At 42.3% G+C, this 17,340-nt stretch overlaps 1 protein-coding gene across 3 annotated transcripts; it reads left to right on the top strand.

The window, feature by feature from the left end:
• Positions 1-2,752: 2,752 nt before the first annotated feature.
• On the top strand, positions 2,753-15,761 carry brap (BRCA1 associated protein). Of its 3 annotated transcripts, XM_034709968.1 has the most exons (14): positions 2,753-3,163; positions 3,368-3,529; positions 6,723-6,954; positions 7,039-7,228; positions 7,680-7,793; positions 8,064-8,212; positions 9,141-9,216; positions 9,778-9,916; positions 10,097-10,206; positions 10,297-10,386; positions 10,467-10,570; positions 11,834-11,973; positions 15,099-15,235; positions 15,528-15,761. In XM_034709968.1, the coding sequence occupies exons 1-13, from the start codon at positions 3,085-3,087 to the stop codon at positions 15,218-15,220; spliced, it is 1,707 nt and encodes a 568-aa protein (XP_034565859.1). In that variant the 5' UTR covers positions 2,753-3,084; the 3' UTR covers positions 15,221-15,235; positions 15,528-15,761. The 3 variants fall into 3 exon arrangements, with proteins under 3 accessions (XP_034565859.1, XP_034565857.1, XP_034565856.1); XM_034709966.1 differs by having other exon boundaries at positions 15,099-15,761; XM_034709965.1 differs by having other exon boundaries at positions 2,779-3,163; positions 14,381-15,708.
• The last annotated feature ends 1,579 nt before the right edge of the window (positions 15,762-17,340 follow it).

The raw sequence follows: 17,340 nt of genomic DNA, 5'->3' as shown, positions 1-17,340 counted from the left end.
TTGTTAGATTTTATGGGAGTCCTTTTCCATCAGTAACAAACTTTTAGAATTAGTCTGATGAAAGTAGATATTTAAATTGTAAATTCTTTATTAACCAAAAACAAAAAAAAACATATTCATGAGATAAAAAGTCAAAGATTATGAAATAATCATAATTTCTAGGATAAGAAGTCAAAGCTATGAGATAATATAATTTATTTAAATTATTTTAAGTTATGACTTATAATTGATTGCTGACTTTTTCTCATTTTTTATCAGAATTATGCCTTAAAATTCTATTATTTTGGCTGTATCTTCTAATTTTGACATTTTAAAATTATAATTTAATCATTTTTTCTCCATAATTTAAATGTATTAATCCATAACTTTGACTTTTTTATCTCATAGTTATGATTTAATATTTAATAACTTTGGTTCTTCATCATTATTTTGACTTTGGTCTCAGAACTTTACTTTGGCTTAATCTCATTATTTTGATTTTCTATCATATCATGACTTTAACCTCAGAAATGTGACTATTTCATGAATTTGATTTTTTATCTCATTTTTCAACTCTTTATTTAAACAGGAATTTTTATCTCTGAATTTTGACTTTTGATGAGATTATTTTGACTTTATATTATTTCAACTTTTTATCACATAATTCTGAATTTCTCATCTCATAGTTCTGACTTTAATCTCATCATTTTGACTCACTATCTCATAACAATGACTGAACCTTTTTTTTTAGTTTTTTCCATCCAGGCTTAGTCTTCCCTTTTTATGTTTTTTACTGAGGGGAAATGGACTTCCATAAGATCTAAAATTACAAATGCAAAGATGTCTTCACATCACCTGATGCTCTGTCAGTCTCCCTCCTAGTCATTCAGTCTTGATTGGGACGTTTAGAGGATCTGATTTTACAGAGGATCATTTTGAGCCTCTTTAATCTCTCTGTTATGATCAGCTGAAACTTGGACAGGTGTGTTTCCACAGTCAAACATCGGACCTAATTGTAAATAAAGTTGAGGCAGTTTTTTATTTTGTATTTGCAGTACGGTGTGAACGGATCTTAGCGTGTTTTTGGAGCAGCTGCAGTAGAGACTAAGAAGTTTGTCCTGTTTGTTTTCCTCTTGCTTTAGAAACCTCCCCGGCTAACGTCATGAACCAAAACAAATCCCAGCTTCTGCATCTTGTCCATCTTTGAGACGCCTTTTCTGCTGTTCTATACGACTTTATACCCAGAGACAAAGCAGACGTAGTTTACAGATGTCACAGAGGAGCACTGACGGACGCTGCAGGTTGTGTGCGGTTTGATTTTTTTTCTCTTTTCTGAATTAATTTGGCGACACAATGTTAAACTGTGAGTAAAAGCTGAACCCCCCCCTCGCCTGTTAGTCTTGTATACGGCCACACACACATCTGCAGATAATAATAATAACAATAATAATAAAACCTCTTTTATTTTCAAGACATCCGTTTGAATGGACCCACAGAGAAGATGTTTGTGAGCAGACTACATATGTTGTTGTTGTTGTTGAGGTTCAGATTAATGGTTGACAATCTGGAGTGTCATCTCACCCTCTTTTGTTAGATAATGGAAAACAGAAACACTGGAATGTCAAAGCTTTTTTAAATAAAAAATATAAATGTGAGAGTTCTGTCGTCAAATGTCTTCAACTTTTGGTTTCTTCATTCTGAAATGATTTTTGCAATTTAAAGCTCCTGTTCTGAGCTTCTGGTTTGTGTCGATTTTGGCGCCCCCTGTGGACTAAACAGTCATTGTTGATTTTGTCCTGTACATGTGTAATAAGTGTTTCTTCTCAATCACATGCTGCCTGATAACGCTCATCAAGAATCATTGGAACATGCAAGGAAAGGCTGTATCAGCTGTAGTCTGACACCTACCCCCCGCCAGTGGTTCCAGACGTTAAAAACAATCATAAAGAAATATTCCATCACCTTGTAAATGGTTTTGTTTGCTTTTTCAGGTCATATAAATGTTTGAGTATGAATTTCAGTCTGTTTCATAACCAGTTAAAAACTCCTCACTGGAGCTTTAAGACGTAACGACAGCTGATAACCACTTTTTTACTGAATACAAACAACCTCAAACCTTTGATAGAGCTCAGTACAATTCAATATGACATGAGAGTTTTAAACTAAAATACTTACAGTCTAATTTTAATTAATTAAAATGTATTCATTTATTTCTAATTAATCCAAATGTATTGAATTATTCATGTAAATTGAACTAATTTATTTAGGTACACTAAAAATTATGATATATTTATTTTTTCAATTTAATTTAATTCAATTAATTTTGTTTTCTTGTGTGCACAATATAGAAAATGTTCAATGCCTATATTGTGTGCACAAGAAATCAACTTGTGGGAATAATTCATCATATTTTGCACAGGAGTTATCTAGCTCTAATTTACAGTCATATTATACACCCAATATTTATTTATTATATTGCTAATCTGTCATTACCAACCATAATCACACCATATCAACCTGTCACTACTGAAACATTAATAATACTGCCTGTAATTACTACTATTTAATCCATTTGTAACATTGTATATATCTAAATTGTATTCTATCTTTATCTATTTTTATTTTGCAATTATTTTATTTAACTAATTGGAACTTTCTTTCTTGATTGTTCTTTTGTCTGGGATGCTTCAACAACTAAATTTCTAAACTAAATCAATAAAGTAATATCTTATCTATCACATGTAGTACCACGCCTGTCCGCAGGGGGCAGCAGCACACAACAGACAGGTCACAGCTACTGGGTTTGTTACCCACGAAGAAGAGCAACATGCTAGAAACAGCTGTAGTGTAGCTGAAGTCTCTGTTAGCTGCAGGGTGTTACATTAATGTCATGTTTATGTTAATGTTTGGAAAAGACAGACTAAGTATGAATCCTTCCCTCGTGATGATTCAAAGAAACTGAATCTGAAAGGCTTTTTATTAAACTGCCTTAACGGCTAGCTAGCTTTGTGCTACATAGCCTGTTAGCCTGTAGCTGTTTACTAGCAGCTAGCTGTCACCGGGTTTGTTTTGTTCTTGTTAAACTGTCTGTCTCTCCATGAACACATGAGTGTGTCTCTGGTTGTTATCCGTCTGGAACTAGCCGACCAGTCTCCTTTTCCTCAAGGTTTCCAGTACTCTGCAGGTGAGTCTAAAGGTGTTATAAACATTAATGTTACTGAGTTAGTGATGAGTTAGCCAGAGAGCTAACCTACAGAGCTTTAATAGGATCATTTTAACCACAGTTAGCTTGTTTCTGATCAGTGAAGTGACGTTATGTGTTGAGTTAGCTTGACTTTAATGATAATAAGTGTATTATGAGGCTGAGTGTGTCTCTGTCTCTGCTCAGTTGAGGGCATGTCAGAGGAGGAGCTGCAGGAGAAAGCTTTGGGATTAGCCAAACACACTCTGAGTGGAAAGACTGATCTGGAAAGAGCCACAGTCCTGCACCAGCACATCGGGAGCAGAGCCATGGGGGACATGGTGATAGAGACCTTTGAGCCCAGCCCGGGTGAGTACATGCATGAGAACAGCAAGCTATGTAGACTCAATGTTTCCAACTACTATCAAATATTGTGTTTGTGTGAGTCACAGCCTTTTAAATCTTCCTCTTCACATCAGAGTCAGGACTGCAGGCAGCCCAGTTCAGCACCTGGACTCTTCTACTACAGAGCCATGCTGTTGTAACATGTGCAGAATGTGGTTTTACTGAAATCTGTAAGGTCTTCCTGAAGACGGCATGGTCTGGATGGCAGCATGTGTTGCTCCTAAACCTGTAGATATAGTTCAGCATTAATGGAGTCTTCACAGATGTGGAAGCTACCCATGCCATGGACTCTTCTGATCCCCATACCATCAGGGATGCTGGCTTTGACCTGTGAGCTGATAACAAGCCGGGTGGTCCCTCTCCTCTTTATAGCGGAGGACACAGCATCCATGATCCAGCGTCCAGGATTTTCAAAAAAGAATGTCAGATTTTGATTCTTCAGACCACAGGACAGTTTTCCACTTCCCCTCAGTCCATCTTAAACGGGCTCAGGTCCAGAGAAGTCTGGTTTCCTCCTTGAATGGTTCAGTTTGAACCTGCATTTGTGGACACAGTGACTTCCACTACAGAGTCTTGTCTGTGTTTAATGCAGTGACTTCCACTACAGAGTCATGTCTGTGTTTAATGCAGTGACTTCCACTACAGAGTCATGTCTGTGTTTAATGCAGTGACTTCCACTACAGAGTCATGTCTGTGTTTAATGCAGTGACTTCCACTACAGAGTCATGTCTGTTTTTAATGCAGTGACTTCCACTACAGTCATGTCTGTGTTTAATGCAGTGACTTCCACTACAGAGTCATGTCTAGTTTTTAATGCAGTGACTTCCACTACAGAGTCATGTCTGTTTTTAATGCAGTGACTTCCACTTCAGAGTCATGTCTGTTTTTAATGCAGTGACTTCCACTACAGAGTCATGTCTAGTTTTTAATGCAGTGACTTCTACTACAGAGTCATGTCTGTTTTTAATGCAGTGACTTCCACTTCAGAGTCATGTCTGTTTTTAATGCAGTGACTTCCACTTCAGAGTCATGTCTGTTTTTAATGCAGTGACTTCCACTTCAGAGTCATGTCTGTTTTTAATGCAGTGACTTCCACTTCAGAGTCATGTCTGTTTTTAATGCAGTGACTTCCACTACAGAGTCATGTCTGTTTTTAATGCAGTGACTTCCTCTACAGAGTCATGTCTGTGTTTAATGCAGTGACTTCCACTACAGAGTCATGTCTAGTTTATAATGCAGTGACTTCCACTACAGAGTCATGTCTGTTTTTAATGCAGTGACTTCCACTACAGAGTCTGTGTTTAATGCAGTGACTTCCACTACAGAGTCATGTCTGTTTTCAATGCAGTGACTTCCACTACAGAGTCATGTCTGTTTTTAATGCAGTGACTTCCACTACAGAGTCATGTCTGTTTTTAATGCAGTGACTTCCACTACAGAGTCATGTCTGTGTTTAATGCAGTGACTTCCACTACAGAGTCATGTCTGTTTTTAATGCAGTGACTTCCACTACAGAGTCATGTCTGTGTTTAATGCAGTGACTTCCACTACAGAGTCATTTCTGTTTATAATGCAGTGACTTCCACTACAGAGTCATGTCTGTTTTTAATGCAGTGACTTCCACTACAGAGTCATGTCTGTTTTTAATGCAGTGACTTCCACTACAGAGTCCTGTCTAGTTTTTAATGCAGTGACTTCCACTACAGAGTCATGTCTGTTTCTAATGCAGTGACTTCCACTACAGAGTCATGTCTGTTTTTAATGCAGTGACTTCCACTACAGAGTCATGTCTGTGTTTAATGCAGTGACTTCCACTACAGAGTCATGTCTGTTTTTAATGCAGTGACTTCCACTACAGAGTCATGTCTGTTTTTAATGCAGTGACTTCCACTACAGAGTCATGTCTGTGTTTAATGCAGTGACTTCCACTACAGAGTCATGTCTGTTTTTAATGCAGTGACTTCCACTACAGAGTCATGTCTGTGTTTAATGCAGTGACTTCCACTACAGAGTCATGTCTGTTTTTAATGCAGTGACTTCCACTACAGAGTCATGTCTGTTTTTAATGCAGTGACTTCCACTACAGAGTCCTGTCTAGTTTTTAATGCAGTGACTTCCACTACAGAGTCATGTCTGTTTCTAATGCAGTGACTTCCACTACAGAGTCATGTCTGTTTTTAATGCAGTGACTTCCACTACAGAGTCATGTCTGTGTTTAATGCAGTGACTTCCACTACAGAGTCATGTCTGTTTTTAATGCAGTGACTTCCACTACAGAGTCATGTCTGTTTTTAATGCAGTGACTTCCACTACAGAGTCATGTCTGTGTTTAATGCAGTGACTTCCACTACAGAGTCATGTCTGTTTTTAATGCAGTGACTTCCACTACAGAGTCATGTCTGTGTTTAATGCAGTGACTTCCACTACAGAGTCATGTCTGTTTTTAATGCAGTGACTTCCACTACAGAGTCATGTCTGTTTCTAATGCAGTGACTTCCACTACAGAGTCATGTCTGTTTATAATGCAGTGACTTCCACTACAGAGTCATGTCTGTTTTAATGCAGTGACTTCCACTACAGAGTCATGTCTAGTTTTTAATGCAGTGACTTCCACTACAGAGTCATGTCTGTTTTTAATGCAGTGACTTCCACTACAGAGTCATGTCTGTTTTTAATGCAGTGACTTCCACTACAGAGTCATGTCTAGTTTTTAATGCAGTGACTTCCACTACAGAGTCATGTCTGTGTTTAATGCAGTGACTTCCACTACAGAGTCATGTCTGTGTTTAATGCAGTGACTTCCACTACAGAGTCATGTCTGTTGTTAATGCAGTGACTTCCACTACAGAGTCATGTCTGTTTTTAATGCAGTGACTTCCACTACAGAGTCATGTCTGTTTTTAATGCAGTGACTTCCACTACAGAGTCATGTCTAGTTTTTAATGCAGTGACTTCCACTACAGAGTCATGTCTGTTGTTAATGCAGTGACTTCCACTACAGAGTCATGTCTAGTTTTTAATGCAGTGACTTCCACTACAGAGTCATGTCTGTTTTTAATGCAGTGACTTCCACTACAGAGTCATGTCTGTTTTTAATGCAGTGACTTCCACTACAGAGTCATGTCTGTTTTTGATAAATGTGACATGTCTGTTCCAGATAAAGGTGGAGGTGAGGATCCTGGTGGTGCAGCGGATCAGATCAGTGACCCTCAGGCTGCACAGACTGAAGCAGACGGTCAGGAGGTCTCTGAGGGGTCACAGGACGACAGCGAGAAAACCGGCGCTGCTCCGGACTCTCCATCCAAACAGCTCCCGGATCAGATCTCCTTCTTCAGCGGGAACCCTTCCGTCGAGATCATCCACGGCATCATGCACCTCTACAAGACCAAGTGAGTCTAAGTCCACATGTTGATCCTTCTCTGAGGTGTCAGACCTGATCCGGTGTCCTAACTCTGGATGTGAATTCACTGCAGCAAGATGACGTCTCTGACTGAGGACGTGCGGCGCAGCGCGATGGTGTGCATCCTCACCGTGCCCGCGACCATGACCAGCCATGACCTCATGAAGCTCATGGCGCCTTTTAATGATGTGATGGAGCACATGAAGATCATACGGGACTCCACCCCCAACCAGTACATGGTTCTGATTAAGTTCTGCACACAGGTAAGACCTCAGGAGGTTACAGAGTGTTTTCAAATGGCAAGGACTGCTTTATTGTTTGGGTGGAAGCTTAAACATCAGACATTTGATGCACCTGAATCTCTTGAAAAAGGAGGATTTGCTGCATTTCCTCACACTTATGTGTAAAACCTCAGAGTTTTAGGATGTTTATAGGAGAAAAGAAACAATGAAGATGCTTGTTTTCATTCTGGGAAGCTGTGCTGAGCAATCTTGTGTCTAAATGATTGTAAAAACATGATTCTCCAGCTCTTACATATCAGTATCAGCTGTCACGACGCTCCTCCCTTCATGCTTTGCAGACTTTCAGGACCTCCAGGACAAACAAAGTGTCAGTTTTCAGCTGTGGACTTTGGAGTCCTGTAATGTACATGTGGAGCATATTTCAGGTCTTGAGTCAATATTTAACTCTCCTCTCCTCTTGTCTTTCGTTCAGGCAGACGCAGACAGCTTCTACACGGCGTGCAATGGCCGTCAGTTCAACTCCATAGAGGAGGCGGTCTGTCAGCTGATCTATGTGGAGCGGGCGGAGGTGATAAGGTCTGAGGAGGTAAATGAAACACTCTGGGGTGTGTCTTTGAATAATTCTGATTTTGAATCAGACGTTGAGGTCGTCTTAGCGTGGAAACATGTAACTGAATATCTTCTGGTTTTTGGCTGTTGCTCAGAGAAACAGGATTTAAAGATCAGTTAAAGTCTGAATCACCTGTAAGTCACAGTCCTCCTCGTACGTCGTGTTCTATGAGTTGTAACCCAACACTGCTGCAGCACTTCAGCGCACAATTTCCTGTCATTGACCTCCTCCTCTTCCCCCTTTTAGGGAGCCAGTCTGCCGGTGATGGAGCTGACTGAGCTGCCAAAGTGCACCGTCTGCCTGGAGAGGATGGACGAATCTGTAAATGGCATCCTCACCACTCTGTGCAACCACAGCTTCCACAGCCAGTGTCTGCAGCGCTGGGAGGACGCCTCGTGAGTTACAGACACACACGTAGAAGCTTATTTCTGACCTCTTTTCTACAAGTGATGCTCCTCTACTCTATGTTCTATTATTAACAAAGACCCAACATCAAGACCGGATCAGATCCAGTCCCCTCTTCCAGACAGGACTCAGTCTGATCTCATCTTAATCCACCATGAGCAGAGCACTTTGCAGCATTTAGCAAGTTACAGTGGCAAGGACAAACTTCCTTTAACAGGCAGAAACCTCCAGCAGGACCAGACTCATGTTAGACACACATCTGCTGAGACCGTGTTGGAGAGAGGGATAGAGGGAGATGAAGAGAGAGAGAGAGAGAGATGATAGTGGGGAGACGGATAGTAGTAGTTGTACAGCAAGAGGCCAGAGCAAACCTACGAGACAAGGGAGCTCAGGGACTCCAGAAAGGTCTATGGTTAGTAACTTTAATGGGACAGGAAGAGTTAAAAGAAGAGACAGGAAGAGATGGGAAATTGAACATTCTTAAAAACATGATGACACAGCTGTGTTAAATGCTTCATCCTGATTGGTCCAAACCCAACAACAATGGGGATTCATTCTGGACAGCAAAAGCGACACCAGGGACAACCTGATCACACTTCTTATCAAATCAATCCACCGAAAGTAGTCCCGCACATTTAACTTCTGCCTGTTGACACTGTGGCAAAAACATTAGAGGTCTTGTCTCACTTTACATCTTTCATCCTTTACTGAACTTAAACAGAAACATTCAGAAGCCACCAGGAGAGAACCGTCCCTCTCTCTCTAAAGAACAGATCACATGCTCTCTCTCTCTCCTGATTTTTCCTCCTCTGGTGTTTTCTGCCTTGTTTTGTGTTCATCCTCCTCTTCACACACACTCCTCTGTTTCACAAAGGACCTCTGCACACCACAATAGGCAAACATGTGCTCTGCTTTCAGGTGTCCCGTGTGCCGCTACTGTCAAACGCCGGAACCCGTGGAGGAGAACAAGTGCTTCGAGTGCGGCGTGCAGGAGGTACGTGACATCACCTCTGTAATCTAACCCTCTGTCCTCCTCTGTCCTCCTCTTTCTGGTTTTAATCTAACACTCTGTCCTCCTCTTCCTCCTCTTCCTCCTCTGTCCTCCTCTTCCTCCTCTGTCCTCCTCTTCCTGGTTTTAATCTGACCCTCTGTCCTCCTCTTCCTGGTTTTAATCTGACCCTCTGTCCTCCTCTCTCTGGTTTTAATGTAACCCTCTGTCCTCTTCCTGGTTTTAATCTAACCCTCTGTCCTCCTCTCTTTGGTTTTAATCTAACCCTCTGTCCTCTTCCTGGTTTTAATCTGACCCTCTGTCCTCCTCTTCCTGGTTTTAATCTGACCCTCTGTCCTCCTCTTCCTGGTTTTAATCTAACCCTCTGTCCTCCTCTTCCTGGTTTTAATCTGACCCTCTGTCCTCCTCTTCCTGGTTTTAATCTGACCCTCTGTCCTCCTCTTCCTGGTTTTAATCTGACCCTCTGTCCTCCTCTTCCTGGTTTTAATCTAACCCTCTGTCCTCTTCCTGGTTTTAATCTGACCCTCTGTCCTCCTCCGGCTGCAGAACTTGTGGATTTGTTTGATCTGCGGTCACATCGGCTGCGGTCGCTACGTCAGCCGGCATGCCTACAAGCACTTTGAGGAAACGCAGCACACCTACGCGATGCAGCTCACCAACCACCGGGTCTGGGACTACGCAGGAGGTACTGATCGTGTGTGTATATTATTTAAACCAGCGTCCCTGAGGTTTATTTAGTTCACCTCTGTTTGTTTTACATGTTTCATAATGAAGCAGAGAAGCTGCCAAACTCTTTTGAAGACTTAGTTTGAGCTCTAATCAGGTGTCAAAGTTCAGATTATGACGCTGACGTCTCTTCTTCCAGATAACTATGTGCACCGCCTGGTTGCGAGTAAGACGGACGGGAAGATGGTTCAGTACGAGTGTGAGGGAGACACCTGCCACGCTGAGAAGATCGATGCTCTCCAGCTGGAGGTAGAGACGTTTCCTTCCTCCTCCTTCCTTCGTTCTTCTGTTTGTTTTTAAAACACCAGACAGGTGATGATGAACCCTTTGTGTGTGCAGTACTCGTACCTGCTGACGAGTCAGCTGGACTCTCAGAGGATTTACTGGGAGAACAAGATCGTCCACCTGGAGAAGGAGACGGCAGAGGAGGTAGCTGGACGTCTCTCAGTGCTTTTCCTTTATTAGTCTCTGGTCCGTCGATGCTAATCCGTGTCGTTTCACTCTCTCAGATTAACAACATGAAGTCAAAGTTTAAGGAGACGTTGGAGCGCTGCGATAACCTGGAGAGACGCTTCGGAGAGATGAGCAAAGAGAAGCAGGGATTAGAGAAAAAGTAAGATCCTTCTCATCTCACATTAACCTGAAACTTCAAGGTACAGATCTCAAAAAGATGCTTCAGTACTTTTTGATTCATGCAAAACTCAAGTTCAATTCAAGTATCAAGTCCAAGTTTAAAATGTTTGTATCGTGACAGCCTGGATGATTCGGCCAGGTCGCTCTTTTAAGAGAGGTTTCTGCAGAACTTATCATCGGCCACACAATACCAGGTCTCCACAGTGCTTTAGGTAACATGAGGTGTTTTTCGACCGCAGGAACTCTCCCCAGGAACTAGGGACCTTTTGAGGAACTCTGTGTTTTGAGACCAGGGTCTAAATTTACTTCTGGAGTGCTTAATCTCTCCCTGAAAAGTCCTTGTTTTAGGGGTGGTACTTTCCAAAGGTCCAGGGAAATATGGGGGGCAGTTTCTGATTGGTAGAATAAATAATTAATAGCTGTGTAACAGTCGTCTTCTCTGAGCATAACGTGTCTGCGTCACTGTCGGTTTCAGGGGTAGATTAACTACCTCAGAACATAATTCAGACCCTGGTTCCCTGGAAATGTGCAGTTTCTCAAAAGGTTCCTAGTTCCTGGGGAAAGTTCCGGCAGTCAAAAAGCACCTATGAAGACTTGTCTGTATCATGAAACCAAAACAGAAGAGTGGCACCACCTTGTGGCGCTTTAAGGTACTGCAGGAGTCTAACAACAACCAGACTCTGACTCTGACTGCAGCTCAAAGTTGGTTACACAGGAGTTTGGTGTTTGGACAAACTTTGTTTTCACTCAGTGGCTCAAAGGTCAAGAAGGTCAGGGGTTCAATTGTAGGCCCTGCTCCTCACACTTGACCCCAAACTGTGCCGTCAGTGTGTGAATGTGGCGTTAATGTGAAAGCACTTTGAGTCCATTCATCATTTACCGTTCCCTCAACCCCTTGAATCTAACCCGGGATGTGTGATCATGTTCCCCTTTGAAGAGCAGGACCTTAATGCTCGTTATCTAACCGTAGACGAGTGAATGATCTTCTCTCTCAGGTTGGATCAGCGTCATCAAACTCAGAGTCTTCGTGCATTACTCTTGTTTCCTGCAGAGAGTTTCACTCGTCAGAACAGAGCACACATTAATAAAACTCTTAATCAGGTGTGTCAGGAGCATACCAGCTCTCATCATTAACTAGTTCCACCTCTGCTCTTCATGTTAAGACATGCTGGTTAAAGGGTAACTTCTGCAGGAGGGTTCCCAGGAAGCTGAACTCTCTCTCTCTCTGGTCTCTGTTGTTCAGGTGCACTCAGCTGAGCGGCCGCGTGATGAAGCTGGGCCAGGAGCTGAAGGAGGAGCAGGAGATGAACCGCTGTCTGAGAGCCAATCAGGTTCAGCTGCAGGCTCAGCTGGCGGAGGAGGAGCGTAAAGGAAAGGAGACCGGTGAGTGTGGCAGACGTTAGTTTTGGTTGAGATGAGAAGGCCTGGTTAGATCAGGGTTTATCTCCCTGAAGATTCAGAGGTTATTTGTGTCCCGGTCTGCAGCATCAGAGAACGTCTGCTGACTTTATCCCCTGATGTTTGCAAATCATAAACAAATGATCATCATGCAGATGCAAGAAGATCATGATGACTCTTTGAAAGATCCTCTGTGCCTTTAAGAAACTCATGGAAAAACAGTCAGGTTTATTTGTTGTAGGTTAAAATATCGTCAGGCGTTTGAAGTGCACACACCGACCTTTAACCTTCTCTGCCCGGAGGCAACTGAATGTCAGGATGAAGGTTTGAGTGGCTTAAAGTTTAGACTCTTCTGTTTCTCCTCCTGTGAGGATGAGACGCACGTCTTAGAGCTTCTTAACTTACCGTGAAGAGAGGGAGTCAACATATTTGGACTCACTTTAACCTCTCTGTGACAACCTTCCTGTTGAACAAGTCAAACTTTAAATTGAGTTTCTCTTTCTTCAGGAGGAGTGAGAATAACTTTCACCAGCTTCCTCGTTTCTCTCACCTTTCATTCCTCCGCTCGGTCAAGATGAAGTTTAGGAATCTAAACTTACAGACAGGACTCAGTCTGATCTCATCTTAATCCACCATGAGCAGAGACCTTTACAGCATTTAGCAAGTTACAGTGGCAAGGACAAACTTCCTTTAACAGGCAGAAACCTCCAGCAGGACCAGACTCATGTTAGACACACATCTGAATCTGAGACCGTGTTGGAGAGAGGGATAGAGGGAGATGAAGAGAGAGAGAGATGATAGTGGGGAGACGGATAGTAGTAGTTGTATCAGCTGGAGTCTGGCACGTCCACAGCAGCAGAGATCCAGAGGAACCTACGAGACAAGGGAGCTCAGGGACTCCAGAAAGGTCTAAGAAAAGAGAGAAGAGAGGGAGACCAGAAGAAAGAAAGAGAGGAGAATAAATGGTGAAGGAAAGGACGGGATAAGAAAAGGAGACAAAGGATGAAGAAAGAAGTAAAGAAGGAATTAAAGAAAGAAAGAAAGAAAGAAAGGACAGCAGGAAAGAAGGAATAAAAAGAAAAGGGAATGAAAGAAAGATACAAAAAAGTAAAGAAAGAAAGAAAGATGGAAGGAAGGATTGAAAGGATAAAAAAGAAAGAAGGAATGAAATAAGAAAGAAAGAAGGACAGCAGGAAAGAAGGAATGAAAGGAAAAAGGAATGAAAGAGAAAGAAGGAAGGGATACAAGAAAAAAGAGCAGAAAAGAAGGAAGAAAGGAGGAATGAAATAAAGAAGAAAAATTAAAGAAAGAAAGAAAAAAAGGACAGCAGGAAAGAAGTAATGAAAGGATAAAGGTAGAAAGAAGGAATGAAAGGACCAAGAAGGAAAAAAGAAAGAAAGAAAGGACTGTAGGAAATAAGGAATAAAAGGAAAAAGGAATGAAAGAGAGATACAAAGAAGTAAAGAATGTAAGAAAGAAAGAAGGATGGAAGGATTGAAAGGATAAAAAAGAAAGAAAGAAGGAATGAAATAAGAAAGAAAGAAAGAAAGAAAGAAAGAAAGAAAGAAAGAAAGAAAGAAAGAAAGAAAGAAGGATGGAAGGATTGAAAGAAAGAAGGATAAAAAGAAAGAAAGAATGAAAGAAAGAAGGACAGCAGGAAAGAAAGAAAGAAAGAAAGAAAGAAAGAAGGACAGCAGGAAAGAAAGAAAGAAAGAAAGAAAGAAGGACAGCAGGAAAGAAGGAATGAAAGGAAAAAGGAATGAAAGAGAAAGAAGGAAGGGATAAAAGAAAAAAAGAGCAGAAAAGAAAGAAAGAAAGGAGGAATAACAGACCCCAAAAACGGAATCTGTGGCAGAGATCCAGAGGAACCTACGAGACAAGGGAGCTCAGGGACTCCAGGTCGGTCTATGGTTAGTAACTTTAATGGGACAGGAAGAGTTAAAGTGAGAGACAGGCAGAGAGAGGAGAGAGAGGGAAAGCTTACACACATTTCTCCTCAATTGAAACTGAAAACGACGAGTTTTAAGAGTCTTCTATGAAGCTCTTTATTTATGGCGCCCCTCAGTGAGCCTCAAGACCAAGTCTGCACAGCTGACCCAGACCAGTTTGTGTGGTAGTTGTTTATTGTCTACAGAGAGTTTAAGGTTACCTCATCGTTACACAAACCAGAGAGCTCCTTCCTTCACCTTCATGACCTCTCCCTCCCTCCCTCGCCTCCTCCTCCTCAGCTGTGTGTACAGATAACACATACACAGATCACAGGATGTCTGCGTGTGTGGAACTTACTAAATACAAGTCAGCACAGGAATACCGTCTACATATTATTCTACACTTTGAACAGTCAACTCAACAGGAACTCTGACTCATAAATCGTCTCTCTGTCGTCTCTCAGGCGAGCGTAAGGACGGAGCGATCGCCGAGCTGCAGGAGCAGCTGAGAGACGTGATGTTCTATCTGGAGACGCAGCAGCAGATCGAACATCTCCCTCCGGAGGCTCGCAACGAAATCCAAGAGGGACAGATCAACATCGGGGCGAGCCCGTCCGACGGCCCGGCGGGAGCTGGCCCCTCCTCCGTCAGAGGCAGGAGAGGCCGGGGCAGGAAGAGGAAGTAGGCGGGGGTTTAATCATCGACTGGAACTGAGCTGCTGCCTCTCGCTTTGGAGGTCTGCAGCTGTTCCACATTATCCCAGAGAGAGACTTGATAAGCGCTCCTTGAAGAAGAGAGAGCGTTCATAGTGATGATATATCTGCACAATGTCCCACCACACCTTAATGTAGCCTTCACAAGACGAGTAGAGAAGTGGGTGGACACAAACTCCCCTCTGTGGTTTCCAAATATTTACTTCTGTAAACTTTTCTGCTGTTTCCAAATCTAAAAGGAGTTTCTATTTTGGTCTTCAGCGTGTTCCTTTGATCAGAATAATCTTCATTTACTCTGTAAAGTAGTTCTTATCGCCGTCTGTTTGGCGTCTCTGCGTTTCTTTCAAGTTTGATGTTCTTTCTTTTACATGTAAGGACGGAGGAGAGAGAGGAGCTTGTACACAAATGTTTTTATTTAAAGGAAAATTATGACCAAGTCCTCTCATGTTTTCTTCTTTCTGCCCGTCAGACTCTTTAAGTACTCGAGGTGAGGCAGGGAAAGTGAGGAGATGGAGACAGGCTGATCCATGCACAGACAGGAAGTCCTTAAACATGTCAGTTAGTCATCCCCACCAGGTGAACTACAGGTGATGCATGCACCAGAAGGTACCTGAAAGTTTCAGAAGAGGTTATAATAACATGTCCAGACATTTGCATGGAGGAGGAACATTAATGCAGAATTTGTGTTGCAAATGAGGCGAAGCTTTCGTGTATTTATAGTTTCCTCTACGCTCCCCTGAAACATCTGAGCTCTGTTCTGTCATCGTTTCAAACTCTGATTCAACAATCTGTAATTTGAGGCGTGTGAGATCCAGACCGTGTGACTGTAACAACCAAGCAGAGACATGAAGAAAAGAAAACACACCGCCGCTGCTTCTCTTCTCTTCTTCTCTGGCAGAGAAACAGAGCGTGTGTGACGGACTCCTCCTTCCAGGAAGTGTTGGACACATAACTGGAGGAATGAGATAGTGGTTCATTCACAAGAGAAGGACAACAGACTCGCTCTTTATCTCACTCATGTGCAAAGTTTTCTGGTTGTTTCTAGCATTATGAGTGTTTATAAACATGGACGACATGCCTCCATCTCTTCTTATTGAAAGTGAAGCCAAAATACAGCCGTGATTGAAGCTGATATATTGCATGGTTGAGTTGTTTTGGAGCAGAGGCATGCACAGGGAGCTGCAGGATTACAACACGCCCCTTCTTTCAACGTGAAATACATACAAACAACAATTCCTACGCACAAGTTGACGTCATGACATCATCACGTCCACGTAAACACACACAATACTGAGTTTCCAGGTGACCAAAATCTGCCTATGTGTGGACTAGGCATAGGCTTATAGCAGCATAACTAGGGTCTGGTCCAAGCTTGAGCAAGCACTACCTTTAAGCGTAATCAAAGGGAAGTTTTAAGCCTACTCTTTTAAGTAGAGAGGGTGTCTGCCTCTTGGACCCTGACTCGTAGATGATTCCAAAGGAGAGGGGCCTGATAACTGAAGGCTCTACCTCCCATACTACTTTTAGAGACTTTAGCTATCACAAATATATTATTCAGGGAAGTTAAAGCCCACTCTTGTAAGTATTGAGGGTGTCTGCCTCCTCGACAATGACTGGTAGATAATTCCAAAGGAGAGGGGTCTGATAACTGAAGGCTCTACCTCCCATACTACTTTTAGAAACTTTAGCTTTCACAAATATATCATTCAGGGAAGTTTTAAGCCTACTCTTGTAAGTACTGAGGGTGTCTGCCTCCTGGACAATGACTGGTAGATGATTCCAAAGGAGAGGGGTCTGATAACTGAAGGCTCTACCCCCATACTACTTTTAGAGACTTTGGTATCACAAATATATCATTCAGGGAAGTTTTAAGCCTACTCTTGTAAGTATTGAGGGTGTCTGCCTCCTCGACAATGACTGGTAGATGATTCCAAAGGAGAGGGGTCTGATAACTGAAGGCCTTACCTCCCATACTACTTTTAGAGACTTTGGTATCACAAATATATCATTCAGGGAAGTTTCAAACCCACTCATGTAAGTAGAGAGGCTGTCTGCCTCCTGGACTATGACTGGTAGATGATTCCAAAGGAGAGGGGTCTGATAACTGAAGGCTCTACCCCCATACTACTTTTAGAGACTTTGGTATCACAAATATATCATTCAGGGAAGTTTTAAGCCTACTCTTGTAAGTATTGAGGGTGTCTGCCTCCTCGACAATGACTGGTAGATGATTCCAAAGGAGAGGGGTCTGATAACTGAAGGCCTTACCTCCCATACTACTTTTAGAGACTTTGGTATCACAAATATATCATTCAGGGAAGTTTCAAACCCACTCATGTAAGTAGAGAGGCTGTCTGCCTCCTGGACTATGACTCGTAGATGATTCCAAAGGAGAGGGGTCTGATAACTGAAGGCCTTACCTCCCATACTACTTTTAGAGACTTTAGCTATCACAAATATATCATTCAGGGAAGTTTCAAGCCTACACTTGTAAGTACTGAGGGTGTCTGCCTCCTGGACAATGACTGGTAGATGATTCCAAAGGAGAGGTGCCTGATAACTGAAGGCCTTACCTCCCATACTACTTTTAGAGACTTTAGCTATCACAAATATATCATTCAGGGAAGTTTCAAGCCCACTCTTGTAAGTTTTGAGGGTGTCTGCCTCCTGGACTATTACTGGTAGATGATTTCAAAGGAGAGGTGCCTGAT

Source organism: Notolabrus celidotus, chromosome 19, assembly GCF_009762535.1.
Source record: "Notolabrus celidotus isolate fNotCel1 chromosome 19, fNotCel1.pri, whole genome shotgun sequence".
Classification (NCBI taxonomy): Eukaryota; Metazoa; Chordata; class Actinopteri; order Labriformes; family Labridae; genus Notolabrus; species Notolabrus celidotus.
The sequence above is the reverse complement of the archived record's forward strand: the minus strand, read 5'-3'. Positions and strand labels throughout refer to the sequence as shown.

What these genes read in the sequence shown, in the direction of transcription:
- brap (XM_034709965.1), top strand. Translation starts at nt 3,085, where the DNA reads ATGAGTGTGTCTCTGGTTGTTATCCGTCTGGAACTAGCCGACCAGTCT. An exon ending in GACCTTTGAGCCCAGCCCGG is followed by an intron (nt 3,530 to 6,722) that starts GTGAGTACATGC and finishes TGTCTGTTCCAG; the next exon opens with ATAAAGGTGGAGGTGAGGAT. An exon ending in AGAAGGAGACGGCAGAGGAG is followed by an intron (nt 10,387 to 10,466) that starts GTAGCTGGACGT and finishes TCACTCTCTCAG; the next exon opens with ATTAACAACATGAAGTCAAA.